Source organism: Emericellopsis cladophorae (assembly GCF_022114955.1).
Source record: "Emericellopsis cladophorae strain MUM 19.33 chromosome Unknown NODE_9_length_645218_cov_115_098568, whole genome shotgun sequence".
Classification (NCBI taxonomy): domain Eukaryota; kingdom Fungi; phylum Ascomycota; class Sordariomycetes; order Hypocreales; family Bionectriaceae; genus Emericellopsis; species Emericellopsis cladophorae.
The window spans coordinates 168,219-186,652 of record NW_026250934.1 but is presented as its reverse complement, the minus strand read 5'-3'; the positions used below and the strand labels follow the sequence as shown (position 1 = coordinate 186,652).

Here is an 18,434-nt window from a genome sequence, read left to right as displayed (position 1 = left end):
TGAATGTGTCGTCAAGTCGTCAAGTTGGTGGCTCGCAGAGCCCGCAGGAGGGCAAAAGTAATGCGCAGCATCATCGACCCGTGTCGAGGCTAGCTCACAACCGCTTCCCAGGCACGAGAATGAACAAAATGCAGAGGGCAGCGTCGACAAGTACTGTCACGGCAAGAACCATGAGCGCACGCTTGGCGAGCAGTGTGCGGATGTAGGGCTCCCGGATGCGGGAGAAGTTGAACGGCGTGTACTCGCTGTATCCGAGGAGGGCAATTATGGGGTCCAGTGAGTATTGATAAGAGGCAAGGAAATAGACACCAATAGTGAAGGGAAGGATGACCTGTGACTGTTAGTGAGTTTGTGGTGAAATCCGAAACAGGGTCACATACCCAGCACCGAGTAGCGCGTGATTTGTCCAAGAAGATGAGCACAAATCCGGTCCAGAAGGCTCCGAAGATGGCCAACAACCCTATAATAAGGCGCAGGACGAGAGTGGGCGGGATTGAATTACCCAAGGCCTTCATTCTGAGGAAGCCGGGGAACGCATCACGCTCCATGGCTTGAAAGACATAGTCTTTGGCCACGTCGAAGACCTCCGGGTCATCGCGACCTTCGTCTTCAATGGCCCTAGTCACGTCTTCCGTAATCGATCCGGGAAGGGTGATCTCACGCTCAGCGCCGGGGAGTAGGAACGTGTACAGGATCTTCTCTGCTGACGCCTTGATATCCGAGCGGGCAACGGTATGACCTGGTGAATTCGAGTCGGTGGTGATGTCGTGCGAGTTGCTGAACTGGGGGCTCGGCCTCATGGCAGCATAGCCGCTGTGGGGAGAGTCGTGTGTGTCTTCACGTAGGAAATTCGACAGCTGGGCATCCTGGCTCTTCTCCTTCTCCGTCGCGAGCATGGACGGGCCAGCAATGCGAGGCTCCAGATCCCCCATGTTCTCGAGAATCATCGACGACCGCTTGGAGCTGGCTCTGTCCAAATCCGGCGTCCCTATCATGACCGAGCGCCTGAGTTCGCGGACATAGTGTCGACATAGCGACATGTGCTGCGCGACATCGAGCCAGAAGTCCAGGTAGTCGACTGAGCGCTGCTGGTCGCGCATATAGATGTAGAACGAGAACAGGTCGACCGGCGGCAGCGTGCGACGGCTCAGCACCTCGAAGAGGGTAGGGAGCCTATTCCTGGCCAGGTCTGGCTGGGGCGAAGGTGCCTCCATTTGATTATGTTGATAGCCCGGCATGGGCGTTTTGCGGTTTTATGCGGTAACCACTGGTATCGTACGAGTGGTGAAGATTAGGTGTTTGTTGTGTTTTTCGTCGGGAGATGCGGTGTTGCTCTGCATAGCAACTTGGTGTGACGTGAGCTGAATTGAGTTTCCCCTGTTGCTGATGCCGCGTGAAAAGCCTCGTCGCGGTGGCTGGTCTCGTGTCGGTTCCGCTCAGTTGATGGCCGGGAGGAGTTGAGTAACGTGAGTAGCAGTCATGGAGCACACAATGGGCCCCAGGACGCTCTCGTCGTGGACGGCGTAGGTGGAATGCGGTCTGTTGGCCGTGACGACGTAGGTAGCAGTGCCGAGTAAACAGCTGCTGGGGAACTTGAGACGTGGATCGGATCCCCCTTGCGCCGAATTGCCTGACTACGTACTGTATACAACTCGACCGCTGCGCGCTTTGCCTTCGTAACGCTCTCCCGGCGCTAGTCCTGGAACGTAGCAGCGCACGTGATCTGGTGTGAGCCAAGCTGGCACACAGGCTCATTGGTCTGGTCGGATCCACCCACCAAATTTCGAAGCCTGCCCTACGCACACAGAATTTACGGAATTTGGCCCTCTTCGCATCCAACTAACCTCCAGATCCTACCCTCCACGCCCAGTGTCAAATCTCACGAGACGATCCGCAGGTACGCCACGAACAGCCCAGAAAGACTACCTCTCTTTCTTTTCCTTGCACACCAAGATCTTCCCTTGTTGATCTTGCTGCAAGCCCAGTCCGTTTAACAGCGCCTCGACAGCCCCGACTGATCACCCTTCTTCCCGCAGAAATGTCGTCCAAGACCAAGAAGCCTTCCGGCAAGCCTCAGCGCTCCGCCATTGCGGACGTTGTCGCCCGCGAGTACACCATTCACATGCACAAGCGCGTACGTCCACACCACGACTCAATCGGCCAGGATTGAAGGAGCATGGAGGGGCATACGCTAACTATCGGCAAGATCCACGGTGTCAGCTTCAAGAAGAGGGCTCCCCGCGCCATCAAGGAGATCAAGGCTTTCGCCACCCAGGCTATGGTACGGCTCTCCCCATCTCACACTGCGCCGTCGAAACGCACGACACGCCGCGGCATCTCGAGGCTCTTGGGTTCGGGAGATTTTAGGGCTAACTCGCATCCCAGGGCACCTCCGACGTCCGCGTGGACCCCCAGCTGAACAAGAAGGTCTGGGAGCAGGGTATCAAGGGTGTCCCCTACCGCATCCGCGTGCGCATCTCCCGCCGACGAAACGACGAGGAGGGCGCCAAGGAGAAGCTGTACAGCTACGTACAGGCCGTCAACGTCAAGAACCCCCGCGGCCTCCCCACGGTCGTGGTCGAGGAGTAAGGCGGCTTCTTGGGAAAAGATAGAAGAAGAAGAACGAAAGAATTGACGACTGCGTTGGGGGGTTGGGATTTCCATTGACTCTTTTCCTGGCTTCTGGGTGTGTGACAACGGCATTTCGGAGTTGCGACGATTCGGCATTCGAGAGCTTTGGACGGCTACGAAACAAAAACTTACGGAGGGAATTGAACAAATTCTACTACCGATTTCCCTATGGTGTCAGCGCGCGAGAGAGCATGTGAGGTTCCGGAGGTTGCATGCCCAGACGCTCAAGTTTCGCTGAAACAATGCCTTGTCCATGTTTGTGACTGATCCGCCGCGGCTATGAATCCTGACTCCAAGCCTCTAGACTAGGGCTGTACCATGCATCCTGCTCATACTAGACCAGACAAGTGAACGAACCTATCCCAAGACTCCAATTCTCCAAATGAACTCCAAGAGACATCTACTCGTCTTCAATGTCCTTGTGACGAGCCGTCACCTTTCGCTGGAACTCGACAGGGTTATTGTCCCATAGCTCGGCCGCCTCACCATTGAGCGGCGAAGAGCTGTCACTGTCAGTCATGTCTCCTCTTGGTTACATGGGAGAAACGTACTTGTTGGGTTCGCCCAGGAGACTCTGCAGGCTGAGAAGCACCGTCTGCGTGTTGTACGCGGCGGTCCACTTGTCCTTAAGGATATCCAAGCAGATGCGGCCGGAAAAGTCCACGTTGGGGTGGTAGATGGGCGTCTTGAAGAGCACCGTCGGGGGCGCGTAGGGGTAGTTGGAGGGGAACTCGAAGCCGAGCTTCATGGTGAGCCCGGTGTAGGGCGTGTCCTCGGGTCCCTCGATGGTGGCCGTCCAGCTCAGCATGTTGTCGTCAGACGTCGGGAAGGCGGACACACCAGGGGCCGGCGACATCATAAGCTGCATGAGCTCTGTCTGAAGGCTGTGAAGGACTTTAGCGGATTGGAGTTGGAAGGGTTGGACGTGAAGACCACGTACCGCTTTGTCACACTCTGCGAATCAGGGCCCGGACGTGTGTTGTTGCCCTGCTTGGACGCCGGAACAGCCGGTGCAGCATTCGCGTTCTCTTCCGCCATCACGTTCATATTGTAACAGTGACTTTTGGCTGTCGCTGCTGTGTGTCGAGGATGTGTGATGCAAGAAAACAGTCGAGTAACCCAAGCAAAGACGATTGCGAGCCAGTGTGCTGTGGCAGAGAGACAGTGTCAGATTATGTCGACGGTATCAAACTCGCGAGATGCTATTGCTCTGAAGAGACAGGAAACTTGGTTGATTTTCAATGTCTTGGATTACGGATTTGAATGTCTGAGTTGTTGGTCGGGACATTTGTTGATTGGCGATGGAGCTCCCGTGTTTGCCGCAGCAACGGCGGCAACGGAGTGGGTATCGGCCAGAATAAGTGCTCCAGGCAGTATGGTTGGACCGCCACAGAGGTGGCTGTTTTATTTTCGTTGGCACCCCTTCATCTCGTCGCGGGGTCCATCTCAAGAATCCAAACACGAAGTACCTGTAGGCACTTTACGCGATCGACAGACGCGACCTGGAGTGGATCGCGACACGACACGAGTCCACGACCAAGATACTTATAAGCAACAGTACGCTTTCTGTCATTGATACCAAGTAGTCAGATCTGTAAGGATTGGAGTTTTGTGTCGTGAACTTGGTGCCATGGTAAGCAACCCTGACCATTCATGACGTGCACTCATCAACGCCATCTCTACCTCATCGCTCACCATCGTCAGTCACAACTAGACCCCCTGCCAAAGGACCTGCCCTTTCGCATTGTCTCCAAGACAGTTGGTAGAGGCGCCTACGCATCGTACGTCAGTTGTGCATTCACTCTCCCACAGAAACAGCTGCTGACTCTCTCCAGCATTAAGAAGGCTATCCCGCTGGATGCGACAGACCCCGTCTTCGCCGTCAAGCTCATCCACAAGGGCTACGCGTTGAAGCATGGCCGGATATCGGTCAAGCAGCTGGCCATGGAGGTCTCCCTCCACTCGCACATTGGGCAGCACCCCAACATCATCGAGTGGTTCGCGGCGGGGGAGGACAACACGTGGAAATGGATCGCCATGGAATATGCCGAGGGCGGCGATCTCTTTGACAAGATCGAGGCCGACGTGGGCGTGCGGCAGGACATTGCGCAGGTGTACTTTTGCCAGCTCGTCGGCGGCGTGAGCTTCATCCACTCCAAGGGCGTCGCCCATCGGGATCTGAAGCCCGAGAACATACTCCTGTCGCAGGACGGAAGCCTGAAACTGGCCGACTTTGGCATGTCGACCATGTTCGAGTACAAGGGGCAGCGCAAGGCGAGCTCGACGCTGTGTGGAAGTCCGCCGTATATTGCACCAGAGATCCTGGCGTGCGGGCGGGCCGATAGGAAGGCATCCGGCGCAGCAAAGTACCTCCCCGATCTCGTCGACATTTGGTCGTGCGGCGTGATTCTCTTCGTGCTGCTGGTCGGCAACACGCCCTGGGACGAGCCGGCCACCAGCAGCTGGGAGTTCCAGGAGTACGTCAAGACGTCGGGCCGCAGCTCGGACGCGCTATGGGAGCGGGTGCCCCCCGAGGCCCTCTCCTTACTACGAGGCATGATGAGCGTGGATCCAGAGAAGCGGTTCAGCTTTAATCGAATACGGCAGCACCCGTGGTACACACGACACAATCCATTCCTGACGGCCGAGGGCAAGGTTTCGGACCCTCTCAACCTCGCCACGCACATGTTGGAAAACCTACACATTGACTTCTCGCAGCAACCCACCACATCCCAGTCGACGCAAGAGGACATGGACACAGACATGGACTCGGGGTTGAACGCTGGGCGGTTCTCGTCGACACAGCCAGAGACGCCCATCACGCCTATAACAGATCAGGAATGGGATTGGGAACGCCCCGTGATACGATCTATGGCGGCGCCAGCTTCTTCGGTTCCCGCGCGCGGTCAGGACCCCATGTCCCGCGTGCCCCTCGGCAGCCTGGCAGATGAGCCGTCCATGTCGCAGTTCTCACAGAACCCCGGCCCCTCGATGACACTGACGCAGCACGCGCGCCGATTCGGTGACATATGCCCTCGCGAGTCCCTGACACGATTCTTCTCCCATGCCCCGCCCGCGCATCTCGTGCAGATGCTCAGCGATGCGCTGCACCAGCTCAACGTGCCTCTCGCGCCCGTGATGCCCAATCTCCAAGCCAACAACGTGGCCAGCATCAAGGTGCGGGGACTCGATGGGCGGCAGCAGAATCTCCACGGCGAGATCCAAATCCATAGGCATGGTCTGGTGGATGGCGAGGTGCTCGACGTGCAGTTTGTCAAGGTGAAGGGCGATCCTCTGGAATGGCGAAGATTCTTCAAAAAGGTGGTCGTCCTCTGTAAGGACGGTGTCTATGTTCCCGAATCTTAGAAGGGGAAGGGTATTTTCGGATGTAAAGCTGTTGGGTCAGAATATGTTGGATCGAGAACCATGTTGAAACGCTCGGCGTGACCAAGTTGTTTGGCTCAGTCAACGTGCTCAGGGCCTTCGGCGTGCTGGCCAACCCATTCGAAGGCTACATGGTAGGCATGTTAATCTAGATACACCATGGCAGGTGTCCAGGGGATCTTACTCTGGCGGCACATGGGACACTGTCCCTTGGCGGACTCCTGCTTGATCCATTCCATGATGCAGTGCTGCGATAGTCAGATACCATGTGATAATACAAGATACTTTTTGGTGTTACCATGTGGAAATTGTGGCCGCATTTGCCAGAGACTGATCGCGACAGTTTAGCATTCGTACGGCAGTATGTAAACAAATGAGTGTACTCACGGAGGCTGCAGTCGTCGCCAGGATATTTACACGTAGGGCATGTGCCGTCGAAATGCACCTGGCAGATACCGCAGACGTCGTCCTCGGATATGTCCCATTGCCAGGTGGCGACCGCGCTCCATTTCTTGATGGTGACCCTCATGGCTAATCGCGCGTTGGTGAGTCGGTATGAAAGGATGGGAGACATGTCTATTTGTGACGGACTCTCCAAAGCCCAAAAGTCCGAAATCCGTCATTGCTGGCTGGCTGGTGGTGGTGGTGGGTGGTCCAAGCTTCTCCCCGCGTGAGCGGCTCCGTCAGAAGCTCGTGGCTGGGACTGAGTCGACCGACTGGAATTCCCAATCCTTATCAGCATCTGTCCTGTCATGCAGTTCATGCACACCTGCAAGCCAGCTTCCAGCGATCTCTCATCCGCGAGAATCTGCTCCTTTAATTGCAATTGGCCGCGTGAACCAGATGACCGCCTTGCGAATAACTTTCTACGATAGCTGCACCTCAGACAGCTCGACTAGACCTGATCCCGTCCGGGGATCGCGGGTCTTCGTCACTCTGTTCACCCTGTCTCAGTGATTGCGCCATACCCGAGTAGCAGCATCACCATCCACATGATGGCCACACTCTTCGCATTTGCACGGCAGCCAATGCGCGCCGGCATGCCTCGCTTCAGCTCCATGACAGCGCGAGCAACGGCCTTCGTCGCGCGCCGTAGCTTCTCCAACTACGTCGTCACCCCGACAGAGCTTCACGAGGCGATCCGCAAGAACCCGCCCAGCAAGATCAGCACCGACCCGCGAACGATCCCCGTCTGCGCCTCGTGGTTCCTCCCCAATGATGGCCGCACGGGCATCCAGACGTACCGGGAGCAACGCATCCCCAAGGCGCGCTTCTTTGACTTGGACAAGGTCATTGACAAGCACAGCCCGTACCCGCACATGCTCCCCGATGCCAAGACGTTTGCCTTGACCATGAGCGAGCTCGGCATCCGCAAGGACGACGTGATCGTCGTATACGACACAAAGGAGCTCGGCATCTTCAGCGCGCCCCGCGCCGCTTGGACGATGAAGCTGTTTGGCCATCCACGCGTGCACATCCTCGACAACTTCAAGCAGTGGGTTGAGCAGGGCCTGCCCACAGAGTCCGGGGAGCTCTACACTGTCGAGTGCAGCCAGTACCAGATCCCCAAGGAGGACGAGATTGCCGATGGCAAGGTTGCGAGCTACGAGGATGTCCGAGAGATCGCGTGCGACTATAACAAGGAAGGCGCAGAAGGTATCCAGATTCTCGACGCCAGGTCAGCTGGGCGTTTCGCCGGCACCGCCCCCGAACCCCGCGAGGGCTTGTCCTCGGGGCACATGCCTGGCGCCATCAACGTCCCGTTCAACGAGCTGCTCGACCCCGAGACCAAGACGTTCAAGTCGCCCGAGGAACTGAAAAAGTACTTTGCGGCCAAGGGCGTCGACCCTGAGAAGCCTGTGGTCTCAAGCTGTGGCACGGGTGTCAGCGCGTGTGTGGTCGACACGGGCCTGGAGATTGCGGGCTATGGCAGCCCCGAGGCGCGCAAGGTGTACGATGGTAGCTGGACGTAAGTGCTTGGCTCCTCTGAAGTTGTTTTCGGTATGAGATCTCATTAACTGACTGTGACTAGCGAATGGGCCCAGCGGGTTCGTCCGTCGGACAACCTCATCGTCAAGGATCAATGAGTGAAGGAAGGAGGGCATGATACCACCATTTGACTTTGTCTCTGCATCACACTACTTGCTACTACCTCACGCTACTCACCCTTTTTGTACATCAGTCTGTCTTGTCTGTCCGGTCGCTTCGAGTACGTGTCTTGGGGGGTTTGCCCCGTCTCTGCTTACGCGTGTTACTATGAATGAACGGGTCTGGTAATGGATGGGCAGGTTGGCATAGCATATCAACTGCTTCTTTTCCATTTCATTTAGTCATTCTCCGTCTGAGACGTACAATTGATAGACGCGGCTCACCCACACACACCGAGTCCCAAACCAGCCTAGCGCCTCCGAGCACGTTGACTCACCGAGACGACCACCACATGACTAAGCAAATCCCACCACACATCTTAGGGCTGGCGCACCCCCAAAATTCACCACCATCGCGAAACCGCCCCACTATCGAGAAAGTTCATCCAGGCGGCCCACGACGACCAGCAACACCAACTTCGCCCACCCAACCCCCTCGACCGATCGACCCAACAACAACAACATCTCTCGACGACACAATGGCTGACCGTGGTCCTTCTGAGCGTGGTGCTCGCGGTGGTGGTTTCGGCTCCCGTGGTGGTGACCGTGGCCGTGGTCGTGGCCGTGGCCGTGGCCGTCGCGGCGGCAAGAACGAGGAGAAGGAGTGGCAGCCCGTCACCAAGCTCGGCCGTCTCGTCAAGGCCGGCAAGATCACCAGCATGGAGGAGATCTACCTGCACTCTCTCCCCATTAAGGAGTACCAGATTGTCGACAACTTCCTGCCCAAGCTCAAGGACGAGGTCATGAAGATCAAGCCCGTCCAGAAGCAGACCCGTGCCGGTCAGCGCACGCGCTTCAAGGCCGTCGTCATCATTGGTGACTCCGAGGGCCACGTCGGTCTCGGAATCAAGACCTCCAAGGAGGTCGCCACCGCCATCCGCGCCGCCATCATCATCGCCAAGCTGAGCGTCATCCCCGTCCGTCGTGGCTACTGGGGTACCAACCTTGGTGCTCCTCACTCTCTGCCCTGCAAGCAGTCTGGCAAGTGCGGTTCCGTCACCGTCCGCGTATGTATTCCCTAGAAGAAAGATGACACAATAAGAAACTAACGTGCCCAGATGATCCCCGCCCCCCGTGGTACCGGTCTCGTCGCCTCCCCCGCCGTCAAGCGCTTCCTCCAGCTCGCCGGTGTCGAGGACGCCTACACCTCGTCCGCCGGTTCCACCAAGACCCTCGAGAACACTCTCAAGGCCGTCTTTGTCGCCGTCACCAACACCTACGGCTTCCTCACCCCCAACCTCTGGAAGGAGACCAAGCTCACACCCAGCCCGCTCGAGGAGTTTGCCGACACCCTGCGCGCTCAGCAGAAGCGTTACTAGACGGCGACTAGATCGGGGCCCGCGGGTGTGCGTCGGGTCCTTCCCTTTAACGAGACGAGAGCATACAAGAAATTACTTCCCCTTTGTCGACCCTTCTTCACGGTTTTTGTGTTTTTGCGTCAGGACGTTGGGTCTGGGGCTATGAAATTTACGGCTATGGTCTGAAATGAACACAAATACTTCCATTCTCCTTCCTAGTCGTGTTCTTATGATGTCTAATTATAAGATGCTGCGCTGTGCTGCCGGACATCTGTACCGGTGTCGTGCCTGGCCATGTCATGTAGCGACAACATCGTGAGAGTCAGCAAGGGGACTCTTCTTGCACCTCCTTGTGGTTCACACTTGACGACTTCCTTTTCTGGTATTGAACAAACGTACATGCTGACAGCCCACAGCTACCTACGACTTCCTTACTCCGCCACCTACGGTACAGGTACGTAAGACGTCCATCATTTCCTCGGCACACTCGCTTCCATCACTCGCCATCTCCAGACGACCTTCTTGGGGGATCTCTAATCTTGACCACGGAAGTGCCGCCAAATCCAACGCTGGCTCGACGTGTCTTCTTCTGGGGCGGCTCCTCCTGAACACGTGCCACTACCTTGGGAAGATACTTGGGACTGGGTAGACGCACACGACCGTCTTCAGGGTCGTCGTCCCTCTTGCGTTTCAGCCCTACCATGACGGCAAGCCTGTCGACGAACGTGGGTGCAGGTGGATCGGCGCCTTGTCCTTGGGTTAGCGTTTTGCTCTTGAGAGTACGATGCAACACACGAGGAGACTCACCACCTCTCTTCAGCCTCTGCTCAATGGCCCTTTGGTCGCGAGGCGTGGCGCCAATATGAGGTCTGCCTCTGTGGAGGGTGCGTCCGCTCTTTTGTTTCTCCACCACCCTCGCCAGAGGAACATACATATCGCGGTGAAGCTTGCCGTGTCTGTCCCATCGCTCCTCGACAACCCAGTCCTCGTCTTCCAGATCGTACCCCATGCCCGGCCAGTTCTTGTAGGTCGGCTTGGATAGTACACTGCTCCTGGGCACGCCCTTCGGCGGAGCGTCTTCTAGGCGACTTTGAGGATGGACTTCTTCTTTTCCCTTGCCTTTGTCCTTCTGGTCAGGTGAACGCAGAGTCATACTGTCTTTGCGAGCCACGAAATGATTACCGCCACTGCTTTCGAGTTTGCCATTCAGCCTAGCGCGGCGATCAAGAGCAAAGTAGTTGGGCATCTTGCCGTTCTCGACGGCACCAAACGACCAGATGGAGTTCTTGAACGCGACAGTCGCCTCGTCATCTTGTCCTGCCTCATTCTTTCGGAACTCGGGCGGGTCGTTGCGACACAGCTCGTCAATGAGCCCCTTTCGGACAGTAACATAGGCCTGGTGCTCGCCTTCATCACAATAGTCCGCCGCATTCCACTTCTTCCTGAAATTACTTGGTTCGGCCTTCCTCACGACGTCTGTGAATAGGGGAACGACGAGCTGATCCCCGTGGTCAGGATCCGGGGATTGCAACCAGGTATGCCTGAGGTAACTCACGTCCCAGAGTTTGGCAGTGTCGAATGCGGATCCCATGTTGCGATGAATACGTTCCGGATCTCCGAGGAGGACCAGGTTGGCTTCGTGCTGCGTCCTCAACCTACGGAGGGTCAGGCCCATGCGGTAGGCCAAGCAGGTATAGAATCCCGTCGTTCGCTCAGTGGCCTCGGTAGACTGGCCTCGCTTGATCTCGGGGACAGAGCGGAGCATGTTCTTCGAAGGGATGAACTGGAGGTACTCGGTGTCTGTTTCTTCGCCATCGTGTACATCATGCTGTGCCGATGAAGTGGCACCTGGTCGAGCATTCTTGACTGGAGAATACCATCGTATCGCGTTCAGAGCAAACAGCTGGGGAGCCTTGCGATATTGGAGATCCCTGCTGGTCACGTCGTTTTGTCTCCTGGGAGCCCATCATGTCAGTTCCGCTGCTGGGTGGATGTAGTCATCAAATGGTCAGGAGTCCACTCACAGTACGAGACCCATGTTCTCTGCTATCTCGAGGTATTTGACGACCTCCTCGTCAGTGAAGAACGCCTTCTTCACGTCTCTTTGGGCAAGTTCTCGCTCAGACTCGCATTCATCGTTGACAAACAGCTGGATCAGCTGGCGGCTCCGAGGATGCGGCCCGAGTCTGAACTTTGGATCATGACAGTCAATCATCGCTTGTATCTTCCGCATGAAGACTCTGCCCTTGGTGTCCAGCCCGCAAGCGTCTCTGTCTGGCAGCTTCGGAAGGTCAGTGGAGAAAAACTCCAGCCATTCAACTTCCGCCGGTCGAATGTCCACCAAATTCTGCGGCTGGAGGAAAGCAGGAGTGGGAAGAGAAGCATTCACAAACTCGTCGAGGCGGAAGCGCAAGGCCTTTCTTTGCACATTGGACGGAGCAGTGCCGAGGAGACCATCGTCTATGGCTAAGGCCATAGTGGTGAAGCGACGGGTATCATCTTCGTCCACGGCCAGGGACAGAGTGTGCACAAACTCACGCTTCACTGACTCGAGCTTCTTCAGTCGATCCCATATCTTAAGCATGTCCTTGCTCATGCCACCAAGGGGTATAATACCCCTAAAGTTCACCGGCGGAGGGAGGTCAACGATGGACTCGACACGCTTCTGCCATTCCCTACCACGATGGCCGTGGGTGAGATCTGACCACTCGCGTTGGCCCCTGTCGAACTGGCTCATGCTCGCGAGGTAGCTTTGGCGCCTCCTGTTCGGTAGTCTGAAGCGCTTCCAGGGGGTATGCAAAGGAGGGCTGGCCACGACAGCATCCGGCTGGACTTGACACTGGCGCAGTGACAGCGGATCAGCAGCCGCCACGCCTACAGCAATTGCGTTACGGTGGCCCTCGGGGACAGGTTCATATAGTCGGCTGGGGATCTCCTGCCACTCACACCATCGCCACGCCTGTGCTTTCTCAAGCATGCCTTCCACGAGGAGAAGGTCGTCCCACCAGGTCTGGCCCTCGTACTTGGTTCTCAACCAGACCACGTATCGGAAGATACGTGTGCAGTCCACAGCCCACCTTGCGAAGCTGTCCTCATCTGTGGGTGGCTTCGTGCTGAGATAGTTCTTTGCACGACGAAGGGTCGTTGGGGGTGGCATGATGGGCGCGCCCTCGTACTCGAGCAGATGCAGTCTGTCTCGAGGATCGGACGCTTCACGTTTGTATCTGAGCTGCCTGTTGCGAGTGAGGTTGATCTTGCCGCGTCGTCGGGTTTGGCTTATCGGTTTATTTGCCTTCAACTCCTCGACGTCAGCTGCTTCGCCCGGGTCCGTGTGGGTCAGGTTCCTGGTCTGGCTTCCACGCAAGGTTCCGACTCGGTGCTGAAGGTGCGTGTTGGGGATGTCACCGTCAGAGACAGGCCCGACTCTGGCCTGAGACTTGGTCATGGAAGCCTCACGCGCGTCTTGTGCGCTGGACTCGTCTAGTTCCGCGTCTGAGTAGTCCGCCATGATAGGGGACGCTGCTTCCGCATCTGAACCGTCGTCTGCCATTGCGAAGCTGATGATGGGAGCTTTTCGAGTTATTTCTGGCTCTGAATAATCGTCAGTTATTTTGAAGCTGATCACTGGGGCTTTGTGTGCCTCCTCCGCTTCCGAATTGTCGTTGGTCATTGCGAAGCTGATAACAGGGGCTTTATGAGCCGCCTCGCGCTGTGTGTGATCTGTACACTGACTCGTCTCGGTTGGCTTGGAATGAGCTGTCCCGTATTGTGCGTCAAGCTTCGTTGTCGGTTCTGGGCTTTGATTTTGGTCTGTGGACGGCGGCCAGTCCCAAGCTGACATCGTGTCAGTATCTAGCTCGCCCAGCAGAGACTACCCAGTCCGCAACTCACTAGGCCGATAATAGTCATCGTTGTCTGTCACTCCAGATCCAACAATCTGACCTCCAGGTTCGGTGCCGCTCCATGAGCTCTGGCGTGTTTTCAAGGAAGATGCTGCTCTAGCCGCACGCTTGCGGTTTGTTCTTCTCGGGTTACGACGTTGTCCGGATGCTACGCAGACATGATTATCAGTATAGGATCGCCGGCTGCATTCAATTCGATGCACATTGGGCGTACTGTTTTCGCCTGCGCTTGGCGCCCAGGTACTCGTCCGTGTTCTTCCCATGATGCGTTGAGCCGTCGAGGATGGTGGGCCAAGCGAACGCTCCTGTTGTATTTGCCCAGATAAGCAGTCTGGTTTGGGCAAGTAAGTCCTTGCGGGGATGAGCACAAGATACCTGATGAAAGAGTTTCCGCAGAACAAGCGCTCTCAATTTCCGTGGACAACGGCTCGCCTTATGTGTTGTAGCATCAGCTTTGTGGAAAGCTCATCAACCTTGACGCTCAACCCTCTCGAGGGCCCGCCCGTCCATCTCAATGGGTGACGGAAATGGCTACATACAGAACAAAGACGATCAATCCAGGCCGTGCTCTGGAAATTGAAGACCTATTGGCGCATGGTATAACTCTTTCCTGTTTAGTTCCTACATGTACGGATATGTAGCGCATAACCGAGGTGGGCTGTCTGCCAACAGTGAAGGTATGCCACGAACTCGTCCCCACAGAATCGGGTCTTGTATGAAGGCTTGTAGCGAACTGTTCGTTTGTACGGTATGAAAATTCGACCGCTTTCGCGAGTCTGGCGCTCCTCTGCATGTATCCTCTCCGCCCTTCAGAGCGTCAGCGTTACACCTCCAGAACCCAGCATGGCACCTCGAGACGCCGCAAATACGGATCGGAAATACTCACACTGGACATCGAGTGACGGGAGACTCAGAGACTTGTGTAGTTTTCCCTTCTCGGGTCGTTTGCACGCCTGCATCACAATTTAAATCCCCGATTCACGGTACATATATGCACAGATGTCTAAATAATTTAGCGTGTTCGAGTTTAGAGAAGGAGAGGGGAAGAAGACGACTTCACCACCTGGTTATCCTTTACAAGAAGCATATATCATGAACAAACCAATGGCATACATAGCAGGTGCAACTTCACCATTTTGTTCGGCTGCTCCGATCTAGACGGAGGAAAACCCCCTGCGCTGACACAGACCACAGGGTAGTCTGTCCATGCCCCCTCTCCCTGCTTGATGCAAAGACCATAATTCTCGCCAGCCCCTTCATACCAACGCTGCGCTGCCGCGTTTCCATTCATTACGTTCAATGGATTTTTGCCCAATTTCTAAGCCGCAAACTTTCACCCTCGTGCCGCCTGCCTACGCTTGCATGCCAGTCAGTTCGAAAATAGCCCGCAGGGAGGCAAGACCTCTTGCAACCGCGCCAGTGGTGCCCGACAGCAGCAGCCCAAGCCTTGGCCCCCCCTTGTTCATGCTCGACTATCGTATTTATGCTTTGCACCACAAATTGAGTCGCCCAGCGCTAAGAGTGGGAGGCAATTTCGCATTGTCTTGAGCGCCGCGGCACCATGTCAATGCTCCAATCTCAGCAGCCCCATCGAGGTCATGGGACATGCCTCGGACAGACAGCATTGGCAGAGCAACATGGTAAGAATCAGTTGCAGGGGACGCACCTTCGGCAAAAGCCCATCGATATCACAAGGCATGCACAGGGAATGATTGTACGAGATACAATGTTTAAGATTGTGCCTCTTTATACCTCTGAATATCTACCTATACACAGCGTATGAGAGAATGGTAGATCGAGAGACCGAGGTTGCTAGCCTCCAGTGTCTGCACGCTTCGCAGGTGCAAGCCGCCTGAAAGTCCGCCAATTTCCTCCTCGACGGCCATTTAAACCCCAAACCTCCTCCGTAGAAGAAGCGTATTAATTATCCCATCAAACACCTGAGGCGTCTGAGTAGTGAATATCAAAAGGCTCTTCCCGGGCGTCTGCGGAATAGCATTGCAGAAACGCAGCTTGGTTGTTGCTGGCTCGAGCCACAAGCGAGAGACCATCTCTGCGTCGCGAGTAGCAGGCCACAATGTTTCCGCAGGGGAATGCTGCGGTCCGGTATCGTCCCCTCTCGTTCTTGCCTCTCTCGGGCACCGGTGCCTGATTGCAATCTTGGTGGTATCTCCTCCTCGCCATATGCAGCTTGGCGTGACATGGGAAACCTCCTCTGCATGCGTCTATTTCGTTCCGGAAAAAAACAACTTTTTTGTGCTCGTCCGCAGTAGAAGAAAGGGGTATGATTCAAAATCCCACTTTTTTTTTTGGTGCAGCAGACGTGCTTGATGACTTGTTTGTTGGGCAGGTAAATAATGACAAGGGTGGGTGAACAAATATGAAAAAAAGAAGTAAACGCAGTCGCTAAATGCCATGACGTAAAAAACAAGATCTTCGGTTTCCTCCCCTGTGGCTGCTGTCACGGGCGGCGAGACAGATTGCCACGGGTGACGGCCATCCTGATGGTTGCCCGGCTCAGGGGTTCAAGTATTGCGTGTTGTGTTGATGCGAATACGAGTATTGGTCAGGTCGGTTGTGTGATGACGGCGTGATGGGGTATCGTTGTGATTGTTGTTGCGCCAGGGGGTTTGATGACGACCCTTGACCATTGAAGTAGTGGCCGTCCGGTGTGATAGGCGGCGTCAGATAGCCATCGAAGCCCATGGTAGCACCGTGGCCCTTCTGCGGCGTGGCCAGCAGATCGTTCCTGGCGGGCTCGGCTGGTGGAGTTGGGGGCTCGGCGTTGCTTTGAGCCAGGGCAGCCTGCTGTGCCATGAAGTCGGCCAGCTGCTGGGACACCTTGGACGTGTGCGACGTTGCGTACTTGCGGGCCAAGGTCGTTGATGGGAGATGGAGGTGATGAGAGAGGCTCAAGAGAGTTGTCTGTTCCGAGCTGTCCCACTCTCCATCGGTGACCTCTGGACGGCCAAGAACAGCGCGAGCCAGGGCGAGGGAGGAGCGGGCCATGGTCGAAGGCTTCACTGAGACGAAGTCGCGGTGATAGAGCGCAATCTCACTCATGTAGGCAGCCATGTGCTCCACTTCGCGGTCATCGTGCTCCTCGGCCACCATCAACGACGAGAAGAAGTCCACAGTCGGATGCCCAATTGACCAGTCAAGAGTGTTGAGAACGTGCATTTCCATCTGGGCAAACATGCCGGCATCGTAGAGGCCGCAGCACATGTTGTTCAACTCCTGAATCTGGGGTACTCGGTCCTTCTTGTCACCGTATTTGGCCGCGATGAGGAGTGCGGCACAACCAACGAGCTGGTAGTGCTGCTTATACACCACACGCTTGGCACAGTAACGATCGAGCAGGTTGACGGTCAGGAACAGTGTCTCGGGCAGAAGGGCAAAGGCGGCGTGAGCCTCGACGAGGAAGTCGATGAGGTACGGACGCATGAACCACTGAATCTCGCGTTGCAGATCGATGAGCGCGACGTCAGGCAAGGTCTCGTCCTCCATCCGCCTGATATGTCCCATGATGTCCTCCAAGTACTCGTCAGCCGCTAGTCGTGAAAGCTCATTGGCGATGAGCTCCTGTTTCCGGCGGGCGATGAGCTTGGCAGCTTCGCGCGGTGTGATGTGAGAGAGAGGCATGTCGTCGTTCTCCACGAAGAAAGTGGTGTCCGGCTGTGAGTGAGAGTAAGCCATTGTGACTGATGGCTATCGGTGTTGCGGCGAGGTGAGGTGAGGAGTTGTGAAGTAGGTTGCCTGGTCAGGTCGAAAGAATGACAGATAAGTTCCCCAGGAATCTTGGGTCGGAAGCTGAGTTGTAGTTGAAAAGAGTGTCGAGCTCGGGCCGTGTTGCAGAAAGAGTGAAGCGGGCCTGAGGAATTAAGTGATTAAGATATTAATGAGTGTGGGTGAATGTCAAGGAGAAAGGAGTGACTGTGGCTGGTATCGAGGCCAAGAACATGGAATCCAAGCGGCCTAGTTGAAGGGGCTCGAACAAGGGGTCGTGGCTCGAGGCGATGAAGCTGGAACCGAGTTGAGGAAAGGGCTCTAAGAAAATGAGCAGATTAGCCATGAATTCTTCGACATCTGTCAGTATTGTGGCTCTGAGACAAGCTAGCTTGACAACAGGCACCAAGCCGATGGCTGCTTGGTGTATCGCCAGGAGAATAGCTGGATAGGGAATCTTTATCGGGCCCTCTGTGCTCCCTTGTTCCCTGGGGTATGCGGGATGGGCAATGGTGCAGAATGATTGGTGAGGAGGGGTGGTGGAAATATCTTACATCCACAAATGCTGGCGTCGGGGATGGACGGGAGGGCTGGACAGAAGTGAGACAGGTCGTGGTGTGCTAGCAGGAGCAACGAGCTAACGTGTCCCACTAAAGCAAATCCAAGAAATCGAGTCACCGCGGTGGTGAAGGCGACAATCGAGGAGCAGCGAGCGAGTCGATATGCAGCCTGCGCATTCCTAATTAGAATCCATATTTCATGCTCAAAGCCCATGTCCCGAGTGCCTAATTGTGGAAACAGGAACCCCGAGGCAAAGACAGATTGTGGACCACATACCTCTTCAGTTTGCACTAAAGCCTCTGGCAAATGCTGTCGCCGAGTGAGGACCGAGTAGTCTGTCGACAAAGTTGTTCATCCGTCAACGTCGAATCCGGGTGACAGGACTAGTGATAATACACAGTAGCCTGGTATCAAAGCCAGCGACGGCTGAGTTCGAGGTGCCTTGATTCGTGACAAAAAATCGTCTCGGATTGAGCGACCGATCGTTGTCTTGCCCAGGATGGACTTGTGGCGGGAAGGTGTCGAAGGGCGGGTCGAAATTGTATTCGGGTGAGGTATGGAAATTGGTCTTGGATGTGGAATTCCTCAATTAATAGGGTGGAGGAGCTCAAAGGTAAAAGAGACGCAGGCACAGATATTGGCTACCGATGCTTTGCAACTCAATTATTATGCCTTGGTCGTGCGAGGGCAAAACAAGGATGGCAAAGCTAGCGTGGTCTGAGGTGACTGGCAAAAAAGTGAATCACTTGTGATGCTGGTCTTCCCTTTCTGGCCGATATCACCCT

The 18,434-nt window shown here is 55.7% G+C and overlaps 9 protein-coding genes across 9 annotated transcripts; 4 read left to right on the top strand and 5 right to left on the bottom strand.

Moving 5' to 3' along the window:
* Positions 1 to 94: 94 nt before the first annotated feature.
* Positions 95 to 1,214, bottom strand: J7T54_000624 (uncharacterized protein; the record flags this gene model as incomplete). The annotated part of the gene is made up of 2 exons (XM_051504464.1): positions 95 to 331; positions 381 to 1,214. The coding sequence occupies 2 exons, from the start codon at positions 1,212 to 1,214 to the stop codon at positions 95 to 97; spliced, it is 1,071 nt and encodes a 356-aa protein (XP_051363978.1).
* Positions 1,215 to 2,038: 824 nt separating this feature from the next.
* Positions 2,039 to 2,589, top strand: J7T54_000623 (uncharacterized protein; the record flags this gene model as incomplete). Its single annotated transcript, XM_051504462.1, has 3 exons — positions 2,039 to 2,134; positions 2,207 to 2,281; positions 2,386 to 2,589. The coding sequence occupies 3 exons, from the start codon at positions 2,039 to 2,041 to the stop codon at positions 2,587 to 2,589; spliced, it is 375 nt and encodes a 124-aa protein (XP_051363977.1).
* A 442-nt stretch (positions 2,590 to 3,031) lies between these two features.
* J7T54_000622 (Ubiquitin-conjugating enzyme E2-20 kDa-like protein) lies at positions 3,032 to 3,678 on the bottom strand (the record flags this gene model as incomplete). The annotated part of the gene is made up of 3 exons (XM_051504461.1): positions 3,032 to 3,134; positions 3,183 to 3,515; positions 3,572 to 3,678. The coding sequence occupies 3 exons, from the start codon at positions 3,676 to 3,678 to the stop codon at positions 3,032 to 3,034; spliced, it is 543 nt and encodes a 180-aa protein (XP_051363976.1).
* A 606-nt stretch (positions 3,679 to 4,284) lies between these two features.
* On the top strand, positions 4,285 to 5,997 carry J7T54_000621 (Serine/threonine-protein kinase-like protein; the record flags this gene model as incomplete). The annotated part of the gene is made up of 2 exons (XM_051504460.1): positions 4,285 to 4,412; positions 4,467 to 5,997. 2 exons carry the CDS (start codon positions 4,285 to 4,287, stop codon positions 5,995 to 5,997), a joined length of 1,659 nt encoding a protein of 552 aa, XP_051363975.1.
* A 95-nt stretch (positions 5,998 to 6,092) lies between these two features.
* J7T54_000620 (uncharacterized protein) lies at positions 6,093 to 6,544 on the bottom strand (the record flags this gene model as incomplete). Its single annotated transcript, XM_051504459.1, has 4 exons — positions 6,093 to 6,142; positions 6,200 to 6,263; positions 6,314 to 6,345; positions 6,403 to 6,544. 4 exons carry the CDS (start codon positions 6,542 to 6,544, stop codon positions 6,093 to 6,095), a joined length of 288 nt encoding a protein of 95 aa, XP_051363974.1.
* Positions 6,545 to 7,043: 499 nt separating this feature from the next.
* Positions 7,044 to 8,102, top strand: J7T54_000619 (uncharacterized protein; the record flags this gene model as incomplete). The annotated part of the gene is made up of 2 exons (XM_051504458.1): positions 7,044 to 7,984; positions 8,048 to 8,102. 2 exons carry the CDS (start codon positions 7,044 to 7,046, stop codon positions 8,100 to 8,102), a joined length of 996 nt encoding a protein of 331 aa, XP_051363973.1.
* Positions 8,103 to 8,641: 539 nt separating this feature from the next.
* Positions 8,642 to 9,481, top strand: J7T54_000618 (40S ribosomal protein S2-like protein; the record flags this gene model as incomplete). Its single annotated transcript, XM_051504457.1, has 2 exons — positions 8,642 to 9,169; positions 9,221 to 9,481. The coding sequence occupies 2 exons, from the start codon at positions 8,642 to 8,644 to the stop codon at positions 9,479 to 9,481; spliced, it is 789 nt and encodes a 262-aa protein (XP_051363972.1).
* Positions 9,482 to 9,956: 475 nt separating this feature from the next.
* On the bottom strand, positions 9,957 to 13,010 carry J7T54_000617 (uncharacterized protein; the record flags this gene model as incomplete). Its single annotated transcript, XM_051504456.1, has 4 exons — positions 9,957 to 10,207; positions 10,268 to 10,958; positions 11,016 to 11,415; positions 11,485 to 13,010. The coding sequence occupies 4 exons, from the start codon at positions 13,008 to 13,010 to the stop codon at positions 9,957 to 9,959; spliced, it is 2,868 nt and encodes a 955-aa protein (XP_051363971.1).
* A 2,869-nt stretch (positions 13,011 to 15,879) lies between these two features.
* J7T54_000616 (Cyclin) lies at positions 15,880 to 17,058 on the bottom strand (the record flags this gene model as incomplete). Its single annotated transcript, XM_051504455.1, has 1 exon — positions 15,880 to 17,058. One exon carries the CDS (start codon positions 17,056 to 17,058, stop codon positions 15,880 to 15,882), a length of 1,179 nt encoding a protein of 392 aa, XP_051363970.1.
* Positions 17,059 to 18,434: the final 1,376 nt, after the last annotated feature.